This window comes from Aedes albopictus, chromosome 2 (genome assembly GCF_035046485.1).
Source record: "Aedes albopictus strain Foshan chromosome 2, AalbF5, whole genome shotgun sequence".
Taxonomy (NCBI): domain Eukaryota; kingdom Metazoa; phylum Arthropoda; class Insecta; order Diptera; family Culicidae; genus Aedes; species Aedes albopictus.
Window position 1 is genome coordinate 480,522,010 of NC_085137.1, and position 25,756 is coordinate 480,547,765.

The 25,756-nt window shown below is 39.5% G+C and overlaps 1 protein-coding gene across 1 annotated transcript; it reads left to right on the plus strand.

Annotated features, from left to right (window-relative positions):
- Window positions 1–2,433: 2,433 nt before the first annotated feature.
- On the plus strand, window positions 2,434–17,016 carry LOC109414007 (retinaldehyde-binding protein 1). Its single transcript, XM_019687733.3, has 2 exons — window positions 2,434–3,252; window positions 16,693–17,016. Exons 1-2 carry the CDS (start codon window positions 2,545–2,547, stop codon window positions 16,963–16,965), a joined length of 981 nt encoding a protein of 326 aa, XP_019543278.2. The 5' UTR covers window positions 2,434–2,544; the 3' UTR covers window positions 16,966–17,016.
- Window positions 17,017–25,756: the final 8,740 nt, after the last annotated feature.

Consider the following 25,756-nt stretch of genomic DNA (forward strand, 5'->3'; position numbering starts at 1 on the left):
CGGGAAGTGTTGGGAATACTCACTTGCGAAAAGTTATACTCACTTGCTTCTATCTTAGTCCAGAAGCATGCTATCAAAAAATGATGTTTGACGGACTTTTAGATTGTAGTTTAATCTTAAAGTTTGCCGAATAAAGTAAAGGTCGCAGACGCATACCAAAACCGTGAGAGAGTTGTGAGCACAAGGTGAGTATGAATTCCACGAATTTTACTCACCTCGTACTCACAGCTCCCTCATAACTTTGGTATTTTTTTTTTTATTCCGTGTCGGGTATTTCCATCACTGCGACCATTGTTTTGATCTATTGTGATATATTCCTAATTTTGTTTTTAGCTTTTTCCATATGACATAGCACTATTGGAAGTGATTGTCAATGTTGGACTTATAGCATTACTCCAGCACGGTATTGCGTACTGAATGTAGTGCACTACCGTACTGGGATTTGTTCTCCATATTTCAAAGGGTTGCCCTTTGTCGAAGAACCTAATTCTAGTATTGAAAGTTGCCGGACAGTGGCATAATAAGTGATCCGAGTCTTCTTTCTCTGCTTCACAGAAGCGACAAAAATCATCTTGAAGTTTTCCAATCAGCTTCAAGTGATATCGGCTCGGACAATGGCCTGTAACTAGACCGACATATATACTGAGATCTTTCTTGGAAAGTTCTAGTATTTTGCGAGTCATTTTAACGTTCGGAGTAATAAAACGTTTCGCCTGCCTCGCTATAGAAGTGTTTTTCCAATTGGCATCCACTTTTAAAGTTTCCCAAGCTTTCAGCTCCATTCTAAGAGATGCAGCAGAAAGCCCACAATAGGGTTCTGGCCCTATGAATTGACGGGCCGATCCAAGTCTTGCTAGCATATCGGCTTTTTCGTTACCATCAATTCCACAATGGCCAGGAACCCAATATAAATTGACTTGATTACGACAAGACAGTTTTTGAAGTGATTGAATACAATCCCACACATGTTTAGATGTGCATGTCGCCGACCTCAAAGCATTCAGCGCTGCTTGACTGTCAGACATGATGCAGATATTTGAATGCCTGTAATTTCTGCGTAAGCATATTACAGTACATTCTAAAATTGCTTGAATTTCAGCTTGAAATACAGTGGGCCACTTGCCCATAGAAATCGATAGGTTTATCCCAGGACCAGTCACTCCTGCTCCTACTTGATCATTCAGTCTTGAACCATCTGTATAAAATACAATTGATCCTGGACGAAGATCTGGACCACCTAACTCCCACATTTCACGGGATGTGTCAATCACTCGATATGAACAATTGAAATTGTATTTTTTCTCCATCCAATCTCCATTATTCAAAATCAAGGGATTAACGTTAAATTGTTTAAGAATACTGAGATGCCCAATAAGGTCACCTTCCAAGAGGTTCACAGATCTCTTGATCCTTAGCGCACTCTTTTCAGCTTCTAGTTGCAGAAATTGATGCAATGGTAGCAAGCAAAGCAAAGCATCCAATGCTTTGGTTGGTGTACTCCTCATTGCACCAGTTATTGAAAAAGTTGCTAATGGTATGCGTCTGCGATCTTTACTTTATTCGGCAAACTTTTAGATCAAACTACAATTTTAAAGTCCTTCGAACATCATTTTTGATAGCATGCTTCTGGACTGAGATAGAAGCAAGTGAGTATCACTCTTGCAAGTGGGTATTCTCAACACTGATTTCGGGACTCGCGATTTACTTCCCTTCCGAAGCAAAAACTCACATTTTGCGACTTTGTTGAGAGTGGGATTCGATCTCAGGTCCTCGGAGTGAGAGTCACGTGTTTTAACCATAACACCAGGCCCGCTCCACATTTTGTGAAATAATAAACTCTAGTTTATTGCTCTATGCTTGCAAGTTTTATCAACATACTCATTTTGTGCAGCCCTTTGTGGAACACAATCTTTCCATACATTTTAAATTCAAGCAATGTGCTTGTAGAGGAATGGTACTAATTTTCAACAAACAGATGTTTTGTGTTAATCTTGGTTCTAACCAATAAAAAAATGTACTTTTGTCCTCTTCCTTTTACATTCTTCATAGGGTGGCTAAGGGTATTTTCGGAAATTTTGTTTTCTTTATCATGAAGGTTTTTTTGTCGGTCAAATTGCCTGAATCTTGGCCATATAAATCAAGTTGATAGGGGAAGCTTGGTCTCAACTTTGAGTTCAACAGGTATTTAAAACACCCCATGACGAAGAAAACAAAACAAGTGCCTCTAATTCCTTATATCCCACGGTGATCATGCTAATTATCAACATTGCCATATTATATCGCTAGTGGCAAAACGTTTACTCCCACCCCATGCCATAGGCGACCGGGTGATAGTAGCAAGAGTTTATCATTTACCGACAATCATTACAATATGATCGCATCGCGTTGTCTGGCACTGCGTGCAATTTTCCCTACCAGTCGTCGCATTATATGTACATATCTGTGTAGAGGAACAGCAGGTACGCAACACACCGTACCAGAATCGAGTAATATTTTGCATTGTAATGTTAGTTTTCCGCGGAACTTCGCAACGGTCGGTTTACAATGAAAATGGCACTGGGAATGGATAAGAAACCTCTAGTTTACGATCAGTACAAAACCACACTCGGGCCGGAAGATCTCCGGAGAGCCAAAGAACAACTGCACGAGGATGAGAACAGCCGGGAACCTGCGTTGGCACAGTTACGGGAGTACATCGCTAAACACCCGCAGATTGTCCGCTGTCGAACGGATGCCGTGTTCTTGCTCAGATTTCTTCGGGCGCGCAAGTTCAACGTCCAGGCCGCGTGCGAAATGCTCGATGATTGGTTACAAACGGGCGTCAGGGCAGCCGATTTCTACAAATTGAAACCGGATGAATGGGACCGATTCCTGGATCAGGCGATTATCATCCCTTTGGGTTCGGATGAGCAAGGTCGAATGGTTATCATATGTCGATTTGGTCTTTTCGACGCGGAAACGGTCACTCCGGAGGAGCAAATCCGACTTGCAACATTGGTGCTGGAATCGTTCTTGGATATAGACTCCTATCAAGTCAATGGAATGGTGCTTCTGCTAGATTTTCAAGGTGCCAAAATGGCACACTTTGGAGTGTGGACCATTCCCAAGCTGAAAACCCTAATTTCGGCCACTAACGATATCCTACCGATACGGTTGAAGGAAATTCATTTGATCCAACTACCCAAATACACTACAGTTCTGGTGGATTTTTGCCTTTCGGTCATGAAACCCAAGCTACAGAAGCGGGTGAAGGTAAGTGAGGGGCAAACGGTTGTGCACTGTGAGTCTGCAGATGAAATTACGGGACTAAACTAAGCAAACAATATCATCATACAGGGTGCGTGCGATATTGTTGCACTAAATCATATCGTAATCATAAAACACGTTTTAAAAATAATTCGACAATAGATCTATACTAAATGATTTTTGCGAACAATTGTGATTATTTCAATGATTTAGGAAGAAAAAAGTGGTCCTAATATCGATAACCTTTTTTGAACGGTCCTGAGAACCGCTGCAAGTCCGTTTTAGTGTTGTTCTATATATTTTGGTCAACAATTGTGTTATTTTAGGTAAAACTAGAATATTTTTTTGTACGAGGAGCTCCAATGCTATCATCGTTATGTGTGCCGTTGAAAAAATATCCCATAAATTTGAAAAAGAGGATTCTAGAAGACGAAAGTGCGAACAACTTGAGTATAAATATATGGAGCAGCTGCATACTATCTGCATTTTCTCAGCTGTCAAGAACGCTATGAAGCTGATTTTTTCAGTGTAGTTGGGGGATTCCATAGGCTTGTTACCTACAAAAAACTACATCGCTGGAATGGAAGATAGCGGAGAAATAACTGGAAGAAGTCGGAAATTCTAATTTAAGCTATGGTATTCTACTAGGGCTGCTCAAACATTTATGAGAAATTTTAAAACTAAAATATCCTAAGTCTGACCACCTCAATTTGCTGTTTTAGACTCCCATAAGCTACAGCACAAATTTGAGCTGAATTGATAAGGTCTGAGGTATCGCTCGACTAGTCTGAAGTTTATATGGTAAAACTGGTACAAATATGTGCAGGAATGGCATAGTTTTAGTTTTCTGCCACTAGATGGCACTGGAAGCGTTCAATAACGCTTATGTTTAGTATTATTATAGGGAATTCTATGCGGAACATCTTTGTTGAAGACCGCTAAGTGATCCGATGCTTGCTAAAAAAAAGTTGTACCCTAGACTTAGTGTATCGAAAAAACAACCAGTTTTTATTAATGCTATTCGATAATGTGTTAAAATCACTACGTCAAAATTTTTTAAATTATAATTTTTGAAGCATATCTGTATCATTATCGGGCTTTTACACATTACATTTTACTGATTTCGTCTTATTCACACAACAAATAGTTGAACCCGAAATGTTATTGGGCGTGCTAGTGTAAAACATAGGATCTGAAAATATTTTCTCATACCACCACGTTTTTGATTATTAATGGTTTTATATTTTTCACAGTTCACTAGAAATATGGTGCATTTGATGATGTGGGATTTATACTTTTATTGCAACCCTTTCATGAAATATTCCTGTTTGAAGGTTAGTGCAAAATTACCGCACACACCCTGTATATTCACAGACAAACAAACAAAACACTAATCATTCCCATCGTACACCGATATAACGATCTATTTAAAATTTCGATAGCTGGTCAACTGGCCATCCGTGACGCTCGCATCGTTTTTGTTTGAGCTAGACGTTTACCCACTACCACCACCTAGTTCATAGTTGACCAAATTCAGTTCTTTTAGCATTGAGCGATCATGTGTTCGTGACCATGATATGAATTGAAAAATGTGCAGTATTTGTCTGTGATATATTATTAGGAAAGTGGTATAAAGCGATACGTGACTGTTGGTTTGATACAGTTCTATCTCATGCGTCCGCTACTATAACTACTATCAAACTACCGATGTTTATATTTTAGAATATATACAGGAAGTTTCAGGTTTGATAGGCCTACGTGTATTTATGGAGATTCTAGTAAAATCTTTCTGATGAAATTGCCTTTCAAGTTGTTATGTCAAAGAATAAAATTCGTTTGAGTTACTAAGCAGTTATAGCATCTTCTTTCATGAATAGAAAAAATGTCAAGAGCTTGTAAATGTTATTTTTATACAAATTTAAATTTAAAATTTAAAATTTAAAGAAAAAAAATTGAAATTGTTTGATAAGTGGCAACATTTGAAAAGTTCTGTTGGGTGTAATCAGATTTGTACCTTTCAATTCCGTCCTCTAATACTTATTCTCTGACAGACCTATGCATATTTCGACTACCACTTGTAGTCTTCCTCAGTTTCAGTTATACATAAGTGGGCAGAATTAAAAGATAAAAATCTCTTACACTTAATCGAAGAGCATATTCTTCTTGAAAAGTTGGTATAAGGAAGTTTCAAATGTTAAAGTGAATGCAATATGACTGCAACTGAAGATTGTGTGTTTATGTTCAAAGCAAACATCACTTTAATAGAACTTTGTAAACAAAGTATGTGTGGTCTATCTGCTGATTGCTTAGAAATATGAAAGACCTTCAAAATCAATTTACTTGTTGTAACTTTTTCCAACCTTTTTTTAAGTATTTTCCGATGCTCTACGAAGTTATTTTACATAACAAAATACGTGTTTCTTCTAAGAAGTGACATTATTACTTTGATATTTCATTAGGCACTTAGGTATTTAGGTTAAAAAGTTTGGCTTTTTTTGTAACATTTACAGAGGAAAAATGCGGCAAGATTCTTCATTTGAATATGCAAAAGTTTATAATATGTGTTAATTTGTGGCAACCCATGTTGGATACTAGTTTCATTCACTTTGAAATCGGGATGTAAATATATTACTTCGAAACTGATATTTTCAAAAAAAATCTGAGAATATTGAAGATACTTGAAGAGCTTTGTCCCCGTTGAATAACATATTTTAGGCTTCGTGGTCGTGCGGCTAAGGTCATCAAGCCTTTAGTCGTCGTTGCCGTGCAGAGGAGTGCGGGTTCGATTCCCGCCGCAGCTGTCAGGAAAAGTTTTCGGCTGTGCCACTAGGCGTTGCATGCTAATTCGTTCTCTAGTGTCGTGCTTCCTTCAAAGAGGAAATAGCTCACTGGAAGCATTAAATGTGTCCATGTCTCTTTGAAAAAAAAAACTGTGTAAAACATTTCAACATTCTTTTAATAATCTAGATTAAGTTATTAACAAACAAAAATCTGATGTGAAACTTACTTGGCAAACTTGGAACTTTTAAACTTCTGACGTCAGTTTGTTGACAATAATAGTAACAATTTCTTTTTTCTGCTCCAAAAACTTTGTGGTTTTGGAGCTAGGTACCATGCAAGAGGAGCGTAGAACCAGGATTGTGCACATTACTCTGGAAATTCAACGTGGTCCGCTTCCAATCTGACAAAATCAATGAGCCAGAAACACCGTGTAAACAACATATTTAACTGACAACTTCAAAATGAATGAAGGTCACTGGTCTTGTTCACATAAAAATTTACCAAGATTTTGTAAACATTATATATTGAAAGTTATAAAACTCATAAGATGTTCCAAAATGCCTGCCCTTGTCAAAGTACGTCCATTCCTAAGTAACAATTACATTGCTAATTGGGTTTGTTTGTTTTTTATAAGGGTTTTATTTTAGCAATAATCAAAACTCGCAGTTTAATGACTAGTTTTATGAAAAGCATTGACGAAAGGTTTTATAGTATACTTGTAAATATTCATAAAATCAGATTTTAAGAGTAAACAAAACTCTCCAATATGTAAACCTTCTGGCATTCATTGTAACCACAATAAAACTGTCCGAACTCTGAACAGATGGCGGTTATAGACACTATAGATTCCATAGACTCGTGGAGAGTAGGGCCCATATAGCCGAGGCGGTAAACGCACGGGTATTCAGCATGACCATGCTGAGGGTGACGGGTTCGATTCCCGGTCGGTCCAGGACCTTTTCGTAAAGGAAATTTCCTTGACTTCCTTGGGCATAGAGTATCTTCGTGCCTGCCACACGATATACACATGCAAAATGGTCATTGGCAGAGGAAGCTCTCAGTTAATAACTGTGGAAGTGCTCATAGAACACTAAGCTGAGAAGCAGGCTTTGTCCCAGTGAGGACGTTACGCCAAGAAGAGGAGAGGAGACTCGTGGAGACATGGTTGAGCAATTTAATTTTAGCGTGTTTTATCGTTAATTTAGAGTGTACCGAGCGAATATGACGTCACGCAATCCATTGTTGCTATTGAAATCGTGACGTCATGCTCGTTTGGCTACACGAACTGACAGTTCGTTTGGCTACAGTTGTCTTCGTCTCCGCGAGTCTATGGAAACTATAGTGTCTATAATGGCGATCCGTTCGATTACTAACGAATCCGTTGGTGTGGCAAAGCAGAAATTAACAAGCTAGTAGGTTTATTGCGGTGATCATAAAAGTGAATTTACTTTCGTTCGATTATCACTAATTATGGTTGTCACGATATTAAACAGTTGGATGTCGTGAATGGAACATAATTTATTTTGTTCTAATGAGCAATGAATTGATCATTTGCTGTCCTTAATATAGTATGTTCACAATAGACACTCTCAGCTGAGTTTTCTTCTACAGGTAATCTTCGATATAACGGTACAACATTGAAAAATTTTATTATTTCCAGTAATAAGCTCCAGATAAACTACGAAACCACTCAAGTTAATGTTTTGTTGCAGCATTAGCATTGTTACCCTCAATTAACGCAAAAACGGAAAAAATAGTGTACGTTATATCGAAGCCCAAAAAAACAAAATGACTTTTTCGTGAAAACTCATGTTCATTATTGGTTTTGTAAATTTCACCGAAATCATTATTTGGAATTAATTTCTGGTCGAATTCATCAACACAAACATAAACAATATAATTTTGTCTGCTTCGATATAATGTACACTTCGATATAACGTACAAATAGAAAATTTATTTGTACGTTATATCGAAGAGTAGCTGTAATTTGACATAGTTTTACTAAATTACCAAATTAATTTATTTCATTCCAAGATAAACCATTTTCGAGGCGTATTAATTTAATACTTCTACAATCCCAGTATTCACGGTAAAATTGAATGTGCATACGCTTTTTCGCGTAATAACTAATAAAATACTACTTTGACATTATCGCTTTTTAATTGCGAATGATATCTCTTCCTGAACTTTACGTGCCATTGAAGAACGTTCTCTGTATCTTGAGCTGTCATAGTTTTGTTAAAAAAAAAACAACAATCATCATAACCGCTTTTCGAGTAAGGAAAACTTTTCAACTAGGTTTCAAAACAGTTTTATTAGTCCTCTTAATACGGTTGGCAAAACTTCTCCAAGAGTGGTTCACTTAGCTGGAAGATGCTTTTAAAATGGTTATCAAGAGGTTTTGATGTATGAATAAGTTTTATTGCAAATTTTATGAAATCGGTCACGAAAATCTCTTATAGAGCTAAACAAAACTTAAAATGTTACTTGGGCAACCCTCTCCATGTTGAAGAACCTAGTAATTCAGATAAGTGTGGGTCAAGGTATGGGATACATCCGCTCATGTCATGCAATTTAATTCAAAAACAACTTTCTCCTACTTAAAATTCTAATTTCACCCACACACGTTTCCCAAGTAACAATTTTAATTTTATCAAAGTTTTTTAGCGATTCAAAAACCCTAAACATAAAACCATTGATGCCGACTTAAAAATGCTCTCGAGTTCTTGTATGCCTCAATAAGCCCACGTTCTGGCTAGTTGGCCCAGTCTTATTAGGGTCTACAGGACTTCGTATGCAAACCGGCTTAGGATTTCGGGTTGTATCATAGTTTTATCAATCTTCTAAATAAAACAATATTCTAACTTGTCAAATCATTGTTTTGATTATTTTTCAGTCTCAATGTTCGATCGTCAGAATAAATTATGCTTGGTTGTTTATCCAGCCATCAATTGGAAAGATGCAGATATGGAATTCAGATTTGTTTTCCTATTTAATACGTGTCAGGAGACATGCCACCAAAAATTTGTGGTGAATGTGACTGTGATAATGACAAAAACTAAGTGCGCCACACAAACTATGCATAATTTGGAAGTAAAATGCATTTAATTTACTCGGTGGAAATGGGTGCAAAAAAGGTTTTTTCAACACAGCGGAGTTTAAAAGACATTATGTAATTTTCTGACAAAATAAAATGACGGAAACGTGTTGTATGGTTTAATTTGGTCTTAAGTTGTACGTGAAATCATAAAATTGAGTAATAATTTTTCTGTATTTACATGAATTATCCCGGCTAGGCGACATATTTTTCTGATAAAACTCTGTGTTCCTGATGATTCCTCCAATAGGGCTAACCCTCCTGAGGTAGTCATAACTGAGCTCATGATAGAACTAGCGGTTTTATCACAGCATTTTTTTGGTTTATGTTACGGCCACGAAATCTTTTGTTGGTTTTATGCATTGCCTCACAGTTTTGTGTATTTGTTTACAAAAAAAATCTCTCCGACAACAATCGCAAATGCAAGTTTTATTGGAATGGTATATAATAAGTGATAAAACCAATTCATGTCTACTTGCAAGTCTTTAATTGAAGATGTTTATAGTAGAAGTTATATGATAGTTTTATGGAACGCCAAAGGTTCAAAGTAAAAAACTACCACATAAAACTAATTTAGAACAACTAGCTTTTTGACATGCTCGTATAAAACCAGGATAAAACATGAATAAACTTTCAAGGCATGCTGATTGTTACTTGGGTTGTCTCCATATGCATTTTAGCAGAGATAAAAAGTAATAGTATGTAGACTAGTATTATAATAACTAGCTTTCCAGGCAATTTATTGCGTTAGTCCTGTGAACCACTTATCCTTTATTAATGTTTAGAAATTCGTTTGTTCATTACATCAATGCATTTTTCGCAACAGATCTACAGTTAGCGTGGATAAGGCTATTTCATGACTCCTGTCATGAAGTATCCTTGCCACACAATTTATGAAAAAAATGCTCTTCAATCTACACCTGCGATATTGTTCTTAGAACACTAATAACAAGAGAGATAAACCTAGCTCCAATGGGAACGTAATGCCATTACGATGAAGAATTATTGCATAGTGAATATGAACCGTTTATCATATTTGTTCAATTGTATTTATGTATGTACCTGAAAAGTATATCGCATATGTATTAGACCTGTGTTATTGCAACAAATGAGAACAAGCCACTATATACACATGCAGCGATACAAATTCTGATCAGAATTTAAATAACCAGGGGAACGGAACCCCTTCTTCAACATAGTGTTCCAATTTTCATCCTATCGAATACAAAAGCTGAAAAGCGCTATTTGTTTTTTTTTTTTTTTTTTTGAAACGGAAACAATTGATGAACATGGGGGCATAGGCTGAAGAAGTGTGTTGATACCGTTCTGCTGTCGGGTGTTACGGGGTCTAGTCACTTTAGGCACATCAGGCTTATCCATAGGTTTAGCCATTTTAGTTAGGCGTCTTTATTAGAGAAATTTTCAGCCTAAGGCTGATTCATCTCTTGTTTAGGCAGTAAATTTTCGCAGTTTTTACTAGATAATACAGAAATACTCCATCTTCTTTCAAAAATAGACGCATAGGTTAAAGTGCCGTCGCCCCATACGCTTATCTTTTCCCGCAAAGCTTTCCGCAACATCTCACGCTATCGCCTTCCGGCTGAAAATTTCCCACCCAAAGCATTCATTATCGTTGGTGGCTACCTCACGGATAGGGTATTGGTTCCCTTATTAAGCATGTGGCTCCCATTTTCATCCTACGAAAAACAAAGGAATGAAGCACTGTTTGTTTTGTTTCTTATTTTTGTATTTTTTGTTAGGAGTGAGCACGCATGAAAACAAAAAGAACGGAATCAATCGGTGCCGTGATCGCTTGTTTTCGAATAGGATGAAATTGGGAGCGTGAGATTACTGATGGAACACAAACCCTATCTCATATTCAACCCCCTCGATAAAGACTATAGTAACAGTAGCCAGTAGGTAACCGTGACCGTGAACGGGTGGAGAGCGTCATCCATATTGCGTGCATAACGATATGATGGAGCCCGCGAGCCCGCGGTTTCGCGGTCGGAAGGCAAGGTGGCATAAATTCACAACAAAACACACACTTGCTAATGGAGCAGCGGAACACACGCGGGCTGCGGTGTGATTGGTCGGCCGGTCAACCAACGATGTTAGAAAATGACCGTTGATCATATCACCACACGCGGCATCAAACTTTTCACGGTTGGCTTTCGATGGCCTCCAATGAGTGGAAACTGATTTGTGTGCACTACGGGTTAGAGGGTGGAAAATGTGGATAAAATCTACAATACCCGGACATCTATTTATTTGCACCACCTTACAATTAGGATAACACGTAATCAACAAGTATGACACAAACCAGGTGTACAGCTCTGCTACGGCTTTGAATGTCTTGGCGAAAATGTTCAAGTAGTCCGCAAAGACACATAAATTAACCGGATTCTGTGATAAACGTACCTCGGCAGTTGAACCCGGCTCGTCGCATCATACCTTCCAGAACGATGTCATCGATGTTCGTTGCTGTAGGCTACGCAGCTAACCTTGAGGGTGCGATGTGCACTAGCACCTCTCTGAAACAATGCCTTCTTGGTGGTTCCGGAGAGACGCACACTGGGGCAGGATGCCATTATCGACAGACAAAACCTCTAGCGCTCTGGATATGCATCCTAGAGGTTTGGCGTCTTCTACAAAAAGATTTGGAATAATGTGGACCAAATTTTGGTAACTCGATATTTGATCTAGATAAGTTAGAACTGCACTAGATCAGTTCTATCTTTGTACAGAAGCCTCGTATCAAAAACATTTCTCCGACAAAGTTGTTTGTTGTTATGTTTTTGACATATCTTCCGAATGCACTAATACTCCACAGCTTACGCAGATGGCGCTATCTGACATTTAATCAAAAGTACTCCGAAAAAAAAACAATTTTGACCATTTCTTTATGTGTTGATGCTGTATTAATCATGATTTGCATCGAATGTTCAAATCTACATATTTATGGTTCTGACTGATACAATTTTTTCACATTTTTTAACTATTTTTTTCATAAGTTTTCATCAAAGTAGTTGAAAAAGTATGTTCTACAAATCTATGAATAACTCATGAAGCAGCAGGTCCTGGCACGTAGTATTTTGTTCATGACTACACAGAAAGAAGTTTTTCGACGTTGAGTCATGAAAGTCCGTCAATTTGTCGCAACCCTCGGCGAGATCCCTATAAACTGGATAGTTCACCCGAATCCCTTGCGCAGTTTTGCACACCGTCCATCGTTGCCTTGATCAGTCTGATCAACTTCCCAGGAAAGCCGTTTTCGTCCATGATTTTCCACAGCTCTGTGCGGTCAATACTGTCGTATGCCGACTTGAAGTCTATGAACAGGTGATGCGTTGGGAGTATTTATGGCATTTCTAGAGAATTTCCCGTACGGTGAAGATCAGTGATAGCACTTTGTAGGCAGCATTCAGAATAGTGAGCGCTCTGAAGTTCTCATATTACAAATGGTCATCTTTCTTGTGAATGGAGCAGATTACTCCTTCCGTCCACTCCTCCGATGGCGGTTCGGTTTACCAGATCCTGGCTATCAACCGATACAGACAGGTGGCCAGACCAGACAGATGTTGGTTTTGAGCTGGTGGATGACATCCTTAACTTCCCACATCGAGGGAATTCACTCATTTCCGTCCTCAGCTGCATTGACGAGGCGCAGTCGTTCTCCCCGTTGTTGTGGTCTCCCGTGCCTACGTCCTCCACGCCATCCAAATGCTCATCGAAGTGCTGCTTCCACCTTTCGATCACCTCACGTGCGTCCGTCAAAAGGCCTCCGTCCTTATCGCTGCATATTTTGGCTCACACCACGTAGCCGTTGCGGGATGCGTTTAACTTCTCGTAGAACTTCCGTGTTTCATGGGAACGGCACAGCAATTCCATTTCCTCGCACTTCGCTTCTTCTAAGGGGGCGTCCATATATGACATAGCTTTTTTAAGCGATTTGTAATACCCCCTCCCCCCTCGTAGCATTTCGTCACAATTTCAGGTACACCCCTCTACAAATGACGTAGCTTGTTAAACAACCCCCCCCCCCCCCCCATCTCAGCAAAATTTTCATGTCATAAAAATTGAACTTAGCTCTGATTTCAATTTTAACTTGCATGTTAATAGAATATTATGAAACAACAACAATAGCAAGAAAACGTGGCCGACTGCGAAGTTCAGATCGCTGACATCAAGACCATAGGTGCATCCAGTGGAGATTATCACCAAAGCTAATGACTCAATAAACCACCCATTGTTCTGCTTGATGCCGAAGAACCGGAAGCTCTTTAGAAGATATTAGTTTGCTCACTAATAAATCTATTAAGAATATCAAATTGGTTTCATTTGAATGAATTTCACCATGACAGCAGTTCATTTTGGAATTCCTCTAGATTCTTTTGGAATTCCCATTTTTGAGAATGTCTCCCTTTTTAGTTCATCCAGCACTTTCTTCTGGGATTTCTCCATGATTTTTTTGGGATTCCATTAGAGAATTCCTCCTTATTGTATTCCTTCAGGGTTTCCTTCAAAGTTCCTTCCAACAATTCATTCCGAAATTCCCTCTTAGATTCCTCCAAAAGCTCCATCTGAGATTTCTCCAGGAGTTTTTTTTTCTAAGGTTTTTCTAAAAGTTTATCCATGGCTTCCTTCAGGAGTCCTTTCAAGGTTTTCTTCTCCTCTCTTTCACCAGTAGTTTCTATGGACATCTCTACAGTGATTTTAACCGGAATTTCTTTTGAGATTTCATCAGAACTTCTTTCTGTGAAGTTCCTTTCGGAATTCCTCCAGAAGTTCCTTCTTGGTTTCCTTCAGGAATTCACACAGATATTCATTCCAAGATCTCGGCAGGTAACCTCTCCGGCATTCTTTCAAAACCCTCCCAGGAGTTGCTTCTGGGAGTCCTCCAGGTGTTCTTTTTTTGGATTCCTTCAGGAATTCCTGATCCTGCCTGAATTCTTCTGGGATTCCTCGAGGGCTTCCTTCTAGGATTTATCCAGGATTTTTCCCCAGGACTGCTTCAGCAACTTTTTCCGGCATCCCTCCGTTCACTCCATTCAGGATTCCTCTAGGATATCTTAGAATTCTGCGAGGAATCCCTTTACGGATTCCTCCCATAGTAGCTTCTGGAATTCCTCCAGGCTTTTCTCTCTTAGATTTCACCAGGAGTTATATCCAGATAATCTTCCGTGATTCCCCAGAAGTTATTTTCGGGATTCCTTCATAAATTCCCTATGGGATTCTTTCAATTATTTCTTCCGTGCTTTCTATAGAAATAAAACCAGGAGTTCCTTCTGACAATCTACAAATATCTCCTTCCAAGATTCTTCCAGAAGTTTATTCAAGATTTATCAGAAAGCTTCATCTAGAATTGCTCCAGGTACTCATCACGGAATTTCTTTTGAATATATCTGGAAAATCACTAAGTTTGAGATGACGCATGAAGGTTTTAAATCATATTCAAAAATTGACCGCAGAACCGATTCCCCGGAACATCCGTTAAACTGATTCCAAGGTACTTAGTGACCGGAAAGGACATATTTTTCTATCATTCTAGTTCACTTAGGATTGAAAACCAAATGTACTCATATCGAAAATTCACTTTTTCCAATATGGCAAATTCCAAAGATCCATTTTTATTCCGAAATAACTCCGGAACAAGGATATGCGCTTCTTGTGTCAAAATTTGGCTGAAAATATTTAAAAACAAAAAAAGTTATATCGAAAAGAGTGTTTTTTTTTTCGCACTCTCGTTAAGGGGGTTGGTAACGGAAGGGTTGAAATAGAAAAGATATGAGATTTCGAAGGAATAAGCTATTGGTAAAGCTTAGATGTCAAATTCGCAAGAATCCCAGCTAAAATTTGTGGATGAAGCTCACGAGAAGTTCCTGAAGAAATCCCATTGAAAATAACTGGAGGAATTTTTGGGATAAAATCTCTGAGGGGCTGTCCATAAACCACGTGGTCATTTTTTGGGGGATTCCGAACAATCCGCGTGTATGGACCTTGGTCTTTGCCCTAACACCCCCCCCCCCTAGCATGACCACGTGGTTTATGGATGGCATCTGAAGGAATTACTAGAGGAATCACCGCAGGAACTTCTGGAAGAATGCCTAAAATATTACCATGAGTAATCCCAGCAAAAAATCCTTAAGAAATCGCTTGAGAAATCTCTGGATAAATACCTAGAAGAACTCCTGAAGGTCTTACAGTTTCTGGCGAATTTCTGGAGGAGTTCTAGGAGGAATCGCTGGTATTGTTTGAGGAATTTCAGCTGGAATTTCTGGATAAAATCTCTGAAGATGATTTAGAGGTTTGGATTCCCTGATGGCATCGCAGGAAGCATTTCTGGAGTAATCTTAGGAAGATTTCCCGAAAGTATTGCAGTAAGTAAGTATGCCAGGAGAAATCCCATGAAGTATTCCACAATTAGATCTTCTGGAGAAGCCATAATAGGAATTGCTTAAGGAATCCCAGCTGGATTTCAAAGGGGAAGGCCAATTGAAGTTCCTGGAGAAATTCCATGAAGAATTTTATGGAAAATCCCTTGTATGAAATCTCAGGAAAAAGTCCTGGATAAATCCTTGAAGAAATCCCTAGAAAAATCCCAGGAATACTGCCCGGAAGAATCCCAGCTGGAATGCTTGAAGAAATCTCTTGGAATCTCTAGTAGAATACCTGAACACACCACAGTTGAAACTTCTGGAGGAGTTTTAGGAGACATTGCTGAAAGAACCACAGCAGGAATTTCTTGAGGAAACCCAGCTAGAATTCCCAGAGAAAGGCCAATAAGAGCTTCTGAAGAAATATTATGAGGATTTTTTATAAGAATCCATGGATAAAATCTCTAAAAGAATTCCTGGAAGGATCACCGTACGAACTTCGGGATGGATCCTAAAAAGATGGTTTTGAATAATCCCACCAGAAATTTCTCAAGGGTGGAATTTTCTTAAGGAATCCCTAGAAGAATTCCAAGAAGTGTCATAATAAGAATTTCTAAAGAAATTCTAGGAGGGATCTCTGTAGAAATTTCTAGTGTGACCCTATCATGAATTCCTGGAGAAATCCTAAAAGAAGTTCACTGAAGAAATATCTGGAGGAATCCATAAAGCAATACTGAGAGAAATCCCTGGAAGAATCGATATAGGTGTTCCTAGAGGAATTCTTGAAGGAAGCCTTGGGTGTTGATAATGGAAGGGTTAAAATAGAAAAGATATAAGGTTTCGCAGGCATAAGTTATTGGTAAAGCTTAGAAGTCAAATTATACAAATGCATACAAATCCATTTTCATTTGTCATGTACTACTGTAAAGAATTGAAAGCAAAAATCGTGTGAGCTTCGTGGTCGTGCGCATAGCAGCATCAGTTTTCTATGCGCTTCGTAAGCTTCGGAGTGTAAGATTGATTCCCGCTCTAGGCGGTGAAAACTTTTCTCAAAACGGAAAATGTTCCACTGGACCAGTGATTGGGGCCCGTTTGTTGATAGTAACTTTTTTGTTGTGATCGTTCAATTTGTGCAACCGCTGTAGACGGTGTAGTATCTTAAAAAACTAACATTTTCCCATCTTGTTTCAGTTTCACAAATCCTTGGACGAGTTGAAGGCAGCCGTAGATAGTTCCATCCTTCCAACCATCTACGGGGGCTCCCTGTCCCTGGAGGAAGCCAATGACCGATTTCGTAAACGGGTTGCCCAGGAACGTGACCACTTGTTGTTGATAAATGAATTCGAAATGGACCTAACAAAGCCTAACCCACATGGTAAAACCAGCAAGAATGGATCCGGGCTGCAGAGCGACATTGCCGACGAGGCCGTAATCGGGAGTTTTCGGAAGTTGAATGTGGATTGAGCGAAGTGTGGTGGTTTCAAAAGTTAACTTTGGATGGTGTTTGTTTAGAAATCATGTTTTGATGCATCGTATTAGTATTGATCCGAAAGTCCTTCGCTGATTTGCGTACCATCCGATTCATCTTGAAACTGTCAATAGCCTCTCCCATCATTGGCATTTAAACAATCAATTTCAAGGTTCGAATGTTTCATACCACAACTTATCAAAACGAACCAGCCGCTAAAGTATGTTAGTCTCTACTCTGTTTAAACGACAACCTTGACGCATGTGATACATACAGTCAAAATATGCAGACGCATTTTTCATCGAGGGGCGTGCGCTCTACAAGTTGTCTAAACTAATTCATTAGCCTTCCACTGCGTAAAGATCGTAGGGTGAAGTGGGGTTAATGTGTATCTTTAAAATTACGTTTCAGAGTTCGGACTTAGCTGAAAAAAGCAAAACAAACCATTGTAAACCAAAAAATAATATTTTTCCATATTTGACTAATACTAAGGGATTAATTATTTCTATATATTTTTGGATTTATGAAACCGATGCTCCCAAGCTGATTAAGAAACTCGCATCGAGGCACTTCAGCAGCTCGAAAGCTGCTTTATTTTTTACATGTAACCTGCGCATAGCGTATCTTCGTTGATGCGTCACGATATGCGAATGATGATTTAGTAATGTCTTATCAAATTGCAACCCCATAATTCTTTTATAGTTCTCTATAAAAATGAAATAAAATAATAAAGCGGGTGAACGATGTGACCGGCTGCATCTGCGTTGTAGGCTTTTGACGAGCGCTACTGAGCCGCCGTTCTCCGTCAGCCTGCGATAGCATTTGCATTCTCGTTTATGATCTTAGACACATACCCCACAGGTCCACAAGAAATGGTAAATACTCGAAACAGACCCTCTACCTACCAAACAGCCCTCCCACTAAATTCCACATGCCTTCGACGACGAAGGAACAGGTTTTCCCGCCGCGCCACACACTTCCGCAGACCAGACAAGACACTCCATAAAAGTGGCAACCGTTGTAACGGATTCAGTTGTAAATGGGTATGAGGTACCACTGTTGCCCTAAAGCTCAAAGGTCACTCCGAAAGAACGCCTTTGCCGAGCTAGTGCAAAAAAGAGGAAATTATGCCATCCTCTTTTGGATGCGAATCGGTTTCTTGGGCGCGGGGTCAGTTCGTAAATTTAATCAGATCAAGGTGAACCGGCGTCGTCGTCGTCGTCGTCGTCGTCGTCGTAGTCATCGTAGTCGCGTCTCAGCCGGTGGGACGGATCTGATCGTCGGTTTCGTTTCTGTCACCTTTGTGTATAATTTTATCGAACGCTAACATTTTTGGTTCACCTGTTGAACGAACGGCCGATGACACGAGCAACGCAAACGGAAATTGGAACATCGTTAAGTATTGCGTGTGTCCAGTCAACTCAAGTTTGGGAAAGGGAGATGCATGTGCTCAAGACAAATGATAGCTAACTGCTCAGTATGATCACCTTCAAAACGAATTATCTAGAAGCTTCAAGTAGAATCAGTGCTTAACCATAATAGAATTGTTCCTTTCTTCCTCAAGGGAGCACTTTGAACTTGAATAAACAGTGAAAAGGCATGAAGAAACTACATTTTGAAAAGCAGACCTTTCAAATAAAACAGGAAAAGTTTGATAATTTCCTCTTACCGCAAACGAAATGTACTCACTGTCTCTAAAATTAGCTGAAAAAAGTCTCCCTGCGCTTTTCTGCATATTGTGATCAATATGTTTCAAACTTCAATCACCCGAGCACGTCAACACCACTAACCGATGACTTGAACATATTGACGTGCGTGAATCGAAACAGATAGACCTTACAGAGATTTATCCAAACTTCCAATTTAGAGGTATGTAATGATTTGCGTGGGTGGACTGATTTGGAGTCCTGAGCAATATTTGAAAAAATCTTTCAAGCTCTTTCTGAATGTTCAATCTGATTTGTGTGGGTCCATTTCTTACCGATTTCCACCACAAGTAAACTTATCTTGGAAAAAGAATGAGTAATTTGATCTCTACTCACAATTAAATACGCCATTGAAGCCTATTATTTAGTAAAAATTCATTTTGTTATGAAAACCAATTCAATCTATTCTGCATTTTTGTTTGTAATTCAGTCATAACTGATGGCTTTCAATGCCTCGAAGTTCAATGCGCTGCGAAGTAGCACGTACTGACAAAACCTATATAATGAAGGCAGTATCTCGCCCAACTACATTCCACTAAAGATGAAACTATAGTCACTGTCGATATGACTGTTTAGCATTTGATTAGTCATATATTTTAACGGCAAGGCAGACATCCAACAATTTGCACGATTTAATGATAACATATCATGCTGCAATCGGTGAATCACAATGAAGAGACTTGCCATACTGTCTAGTAGACATACCACAAACGAAGATTTAATAAATTAAAAGAAAAACTTTGGTCCTCGGTATCGGTTTGGTTCTGGCCGAGATGGATCTTGAAACAAGGAAAAATGGGTTAGTAGGGTCTTGTACCATTTGGGCAGGTGTACCTATTTTGGGTACTTGCTGCTATAACAAAGTCAATTTCAAACCGATTGGTTTGAATTTTTGTAGAGAGTTAGATACTGTACGTGCCTAACTCTGTACAAAAATTCAAATCAATCGGTTTGAGATTGACTTAGTTACAGCAGCAAGTGCCCAAAATAGGTACATCTGCCCAAATGGTACAAGACCCTATTGCTAATCTTTTATTCGGTGTACTAGAGAGTAAGGCCAGTAGTACACAGGGTCAAATGTTTGACAAGGAAAGCACTAAAGAAACAATATCAGTTTGACACTAATGAAAATTCGATCGAGTCAAACAAGATGTTTGAGCATTGGTTTCTTTTTGGACAAATATTTGACCCTGTGTACTAACAGCTCAAGGACTAGGGTTCCAAGGCATGGTCGATATCGGTATCATTTCTTGAGTTTTTCGTTAAGGAATCCGATTTCACTAAATAAGGGAGCGTGTTGATAGCGGAACCTATCAATCAGTATTTTCCTTGCGATTAAGTTGAAAATGACACTGAAACGAAACCGAATATTTTTTTGACATCACAATAGTGATAAAGTTATACGACTTGAACTATACAATAGATCAAATAGAGGTCGCTGTGGTTATGCTCTGAACAAAAACAAAAACTTGGAAACTAATCATCTCCCAAGCAACATGCATAATCACAAAATAGTCACGGCAGCGCAGGTAAGGCTTGTGCAGAAAGTCACAGTTACATGCGCTGCTGTGACTGTTTTGTAATCATCCCAAGCAATATACATGTTATATAAACATATATACAACCAAACCCGAGTAGAGGAAAAGAGCTCAATAATAGCATATTTTGATATGGAGATCAAGAAGTTATATGGGTTTGATTGACATAAGAGATAAAAGATCTAAAAATAAAATCAAAAATTTACTCCTGGAACATCATCATCAAATCATATTTAGATTTTGTAAGATCTAACCAATAGCAGCGAGCTATTCGTATGATCTTGAAATATCAAATTTTGATATTGATCAGATGTTCCAAGAACATTTTTCAGATATTATTTTCAGATCTTTTATCTCTTATATCAATCAAACCAATATCATGTTTTGATCGTCAGTATTTTACCTCTACCCGGGAAACTTGCGCTGCCGTAACTTTTATATAACAAGTATGATGCTTGGACTGTTGTTTCTTTTTAAGACAGTGAAAAGAGCTGCGCTTTAGCGGAAAATAGCAAAACATGGTTTTCCTGTGAAACTAATTAGACTAGGACGAGCAATGACGGAAGAACTGAAATCAAGTGTTCGGATCGCAAACGAAGTGTTCACCTCGTTTTTCACTTCGGATAGTGATGCAGAGCAAACTATGTGATGTCATGTGAAATTACAGTATGATAGTGTAAATTTCCTTCATGGACTTCAATCAGTTACGCGAGTGTAAGAAAAAATTTACATGTAATTTTACAAAACATCACATGTGATTGTGTACTAAATCTAGCATTCCCTTCATTTGCATGATTTATCGTTGAATTTTGAATGGATATTTTTTTCTGCGGCTGTCGCTCAACGGAACGAACAAATTTAAAATGGCTGTCATTTCGTTCATTTTAAACCAGTGGTCCTCGAGCATACTGTCTACGCGGGCCAGAATTGATTTTTACAAGAAAGCTGCGGGCCGCAAGGCATTTAAGAATTTATTTTGATCCAATTTTAATAGAGTTTCAGGATTTAACTTCGACATACAAGTCATCCTTTATATTCTGCAGAATAATGCTTCAAAATCAAAATGAAAAAGTCGTAATTTATTGGGCAAAATTATTTTGCAGATAGAAATGAATTTTAAAGTTAACTGGGAGAAATTGTGTATTTTCGGTAGTTTTCTTCTCTTCGTTATGGGGGGTTTTTTGAAAGCTTCCGAACTCAGAGTTGGCCTCAAATCTTTCCCAACCAAGCTGTACTATACGTCCCAGTTTCAGGAAATTTGGGCCGACAACCCTCACAATGTTTGCTTTTGTCGGCTGTTCGAGTCCGTATGAAGTTGATCATCAATATTAACTTCTTTTCTCGATTAGCCTAGATAGCTGTGTAGTGTCGGTAGCGATTGTCTCAATTGGCTAAGAATAACACTACGGACCGCCTGTTCCGGTGGTAAGAATCCACCAACAGGTGACCCCTAATTCATGGTGTGATGCGGCTTTATGCTTACCGTGCCTAGGAATGAATGGCTAGGGGGGTCTAATAAAAACCTAACCGCTAACGGAGCCTGTGGAGTACCAGGGCGCCCTCCACAGTATGTAGCCCTTACTGCGCTAACCGGAGCAATGGTGCAGTGGACCTTGTGTTTCTCCGAGACAATCAGCTGCCCTTCTTTAGTCTCACTTGAGGCTAAATAAGGGCGGGATTATGAAGATGTTGTTAATTAGTTTAAATTTTCACCTATATGGTTTCGCATTATGCGATTTACACAGTGTATTCTGTGTATCCTCGCCTTTGGCGTTTTCCAATCGATACCGATTTGGTTTTATTGTTGTTGTTCTTTGTTGTGCTGCTGTTGCGAAGAGTTTAATCTTACCTAGTTTGGGTAGTGGCTACGGTTAGGATAGCTCAGATCAATCTTCAGCATAAAAGAACAGCAACGATCAATCTTTGCAGACTTATGCAAAATGGTACAGCCCAAGTGGCCTTGGTACAAGAACCTTACTTTCGTAAGGGAAATTTGTATCTAGGAAACCTTGTGAACCCGGTGTTTGCCACTTTCAGTAAACATGAAATGGCAAACTCGCGTGTCATGCCTCGAGCCTGTGTGCTTGTCAACAACGCAATAGTTGCTACACTCATCTCTGAACTAACCACCAGAGATGTATGTGCTATCACAATTGATGTATCTGTTGGAAACCTCAACAGGAAATACGTCTATTGTTCTGTGTATTTACCACATGATGAACCATCCCCTACGGATGCTTTCAAACAAGTCATCGCATACTGCACTTCAAAAGGCCTTCCGCTAATTGTTGGCAGTGATGCTAATGCTCACCATATCATCTGGGGCAGCTCAGACATTAACTTGAGAGGCTCCAGTTTGATGGAGTACTTAAGTAGTACAGATCTTGCATTACTTAACATAGGCAACCGCCCAACCTTCATGGTATCTGCTAGAGAGGAAGTGTTAGATATAACGCTTTACTCTAGCAGAATTAGTCACGAGCTGACCAATTGGCATGTGTCAGATGAAGAATCTTTATCTGACCATCGCTATATCTTTTTTGAACATTTAAATGTTACTTCGCAAACATTGCGTTTCAGGAATCCTCGGTCAACAAACTGGGATCTTTATACTGATTTTATTGCAGCCAAATTTCATGGATATTCACCATCCATTGACACTCCAAGTGATTTAGATGATGCCGTTGATACTACAACGACCTTCATCATGGAAGCTTTTGAAGAAGCATGCCCTCTACGGTCTGTGAAGATCACAAGAGGAACCCCTTGGTGGAACTCTGATCTGGCGAAACTCAGGAAACAATGTAGAAAGAGTTGGAACAGACGACGTTCGGCTGGTTCGGAGGCTTTCAGGTCGGCTCGCAAGGCCTACAGGAAAGCTCTCCGGTCTGCTGAACGATCCGGCTGGAAAAACCTTTGTACAAATGTTTCCAGCTTGAGTGAAGTCAGTCGGTTAAACAAAATCCTAGCGAAATCTAAGGATTTCCGGGTGAACGAACTTCGTTTGCCAAATGGCGATCTGACTTCCTCTGATGAGGAAGTTCTGGAGTGCTTATTCAGCACACACTTCCCTGGATGTGTGGATATTACATCTTCGGATGATCCTGATGTCTTTTCTTGTAGTTATGATTCTTTAGCTTCGGCTCGGAGTATTGTAACTATAGAATCGATTGAGTGGGCTCTTAATAGCTTTGCTCCTTTCAAATCTCCTGGGGCAGATGGGATTTATCTTATTTTGCTTCAGAAGGGATTTGATTATTTCAAACATGTTTTGAAAAAACTACTTGTTTGCAGTTTTGCTACAGGGTATATTCCCAAATCCTGGAGGGATATTACTGTAAAGTTTATTCCGAAAGTGGGTCGTGCGTCGTATGAAGAAGCAAAGAGTTTCAGACCTATCAGTTTGACCTCTTTTCTTCTGAAATGCTTAGAACGCATTGTGGATCATCATATCCGTGATGTTCATCTGGCCAACGTGCCTCTTCATGTGAACCAACATGCCTACCAATCTGGTAAGTCCACTGTGACTCTTTTACACAAGGTTGTTTACGATATCGAGAAAGCATTCGCTCAAAAGCAATCTTGTTTGGGTGTTTTCTTAGATATCGAGGGTGCCTTTGACAACGTGCCTTTCGATGCCATATTGGAAGCCGCACGGAGTCATGGTATATCTCCAATGATTTCCAATTGGATTCACCAAATGCTCAAAAACCGATATCTCTTCTCGACATTGCGTCTAGCAGGGATTAGGAAATTGAGTGTTTGTGGATGCCCCCAAGGGGGAGTCTTATCACTGCTTTTGTGGAATCTCGTAGCAGATACGCTATTGAGGCAACTCAATAATAGCGGTTTTCCTACTTATGGTTTTGCCGACGACTACCTAACATTGTTAGTTGGTATGTGCATCAGCACCCTTTTCGACCTGATGCAAAACGCCCTTCAGGTAGTTGAGGGTTGGTGTCGCCAATATGGCCTTTCGGTTAATCCGAGTAAAACATCTATTGTTCTTTTCACGGAAAGGCGAAACCGTAATGGCGTTCGACCTTTGCGTCTCTTTGATTCTGAAATCGATGTGACTGAACAGGTAAAGTACGTTGGAGTCATTCTTGATTCCAAGCTTTCCTGGACACCTCACATTGAGTTCAGAATCAAGAAAGCTTGTATGGCCTTCGGGCAATGCCGGCGTACTTTTGGTACAACTTGGGGTCTAAAACCCAAGTATATCAAATGGATTTACACAACTGTGGTTCGGCCAATATTGGCTTATGGATGTCTTGTGTGGTGGCAAAAGGGTGAAGTGAGAACGGTCCAATCAAAATTAGGCCATCTCCAAAGGATGTGCTTAATGGCGATGTCTGGAGCGTTCTCTTCAACTCCTACGGCAGCGCTAGAAGTTCTCTTTGACGTTGCCCCACTACACATTCATCTCAAACAAGAAGCCCTTTCTTGCACTTACCGGTTACGGGTACTCGGTCTACTAGAGGAAACTCCTGTGAACCGCAGTTCAACACACACCTCGTTGTTTCCACTTTTGGTGAATTGGGACAAAATTGTCCTTGCTCCAAGTGATCTTACAATTGCTTGTAATTTTCCATATAGGACATTTTCCACGAAATTCCCTTCCCGGGAAGAGTGGACATCTGGTTATCTGGAAAGAAGTATTTCAGACGGCATCGTATGTTACACTGATGGCTCCCTTCTCGAAGGTCGAGCAGGTGCTGGTGTTTATTCTCGTGAGCTAAGGCTGTATCAGTCTTATTCACTTGGTAGACACTGTACCGTTTTTCAGGCCGAAATCTTTGCTCTTATGTGCGGAGTGCAATCAGCACTTCAGCAGCACGTAATGGGCAAAGTAATATACTTCAGTTCAGATAGCCAGGCTGCTATTAAAGCACTTGCTTCGGCCAACTCCAGGTCGAAGATAGTTATCGCTTGTCGAACTCAAATCGAGGAGCTGAATTCAGCAAACGCTGTTCACCTTCTTTGGGTACCTGGTCATTCTTCCATCGCTGGAAATGAATTGGCTGATGAGTTAGCTCGCTCTGGAGCATCACATGACTTCATTGGCCCTGAGCCAGCTATTCCGATATCGAAGTGTTGGATTAAGCTTCAGATTCACACCTGGGCTGTCACTCAACACAGACAATATTGGAATAGTTTGGAGTCATGTCGTCAAACCAAATTGTATAGTGCTGAGCCATCTCTACGGGTGGCGAAGTATCTAACTAATCTGTCTAAGCAGAATTGCAGCATGCTGGTCAAAGCATTGACTGGCCACTGCCGACTCAGCTATCACATGGCGAATATTCAGCAAGCTGATTCATTTGCCTGTGATAGCTGTGAATCCGATTATGGAACTTCGTATCATTTGATATGTAACTGTCCAGTTTTCGCGCAACTGCGTTTCCGAGTATTCGGTAAACACTTATTAAGTGAAACTGACTTCAGAAACCTGAATCTTCAGGATATTCTGTTGTTCTTAACCCGCTGTGGTAAAGAGCTATAGGCTCTCTTTCGCTTTATGCGTTATTACAGTGCCCTTT

Coding starts and splice junctions, on each gene's coding strand:
- LOC109414007 (XM_019687733.3), top strand. CDS start 2,545: ATGAAAATGGCACTGGGAATGGATAAGAAACCTCTAGTTTACGATCAG. Junction 3,253..16,692: donor AGCTACAGAAGCGGGTGAAG/GTAAGTGAGGGG, acceptor ATCTTGTTTCAG/TTTCACAAATCCTTGGACGA.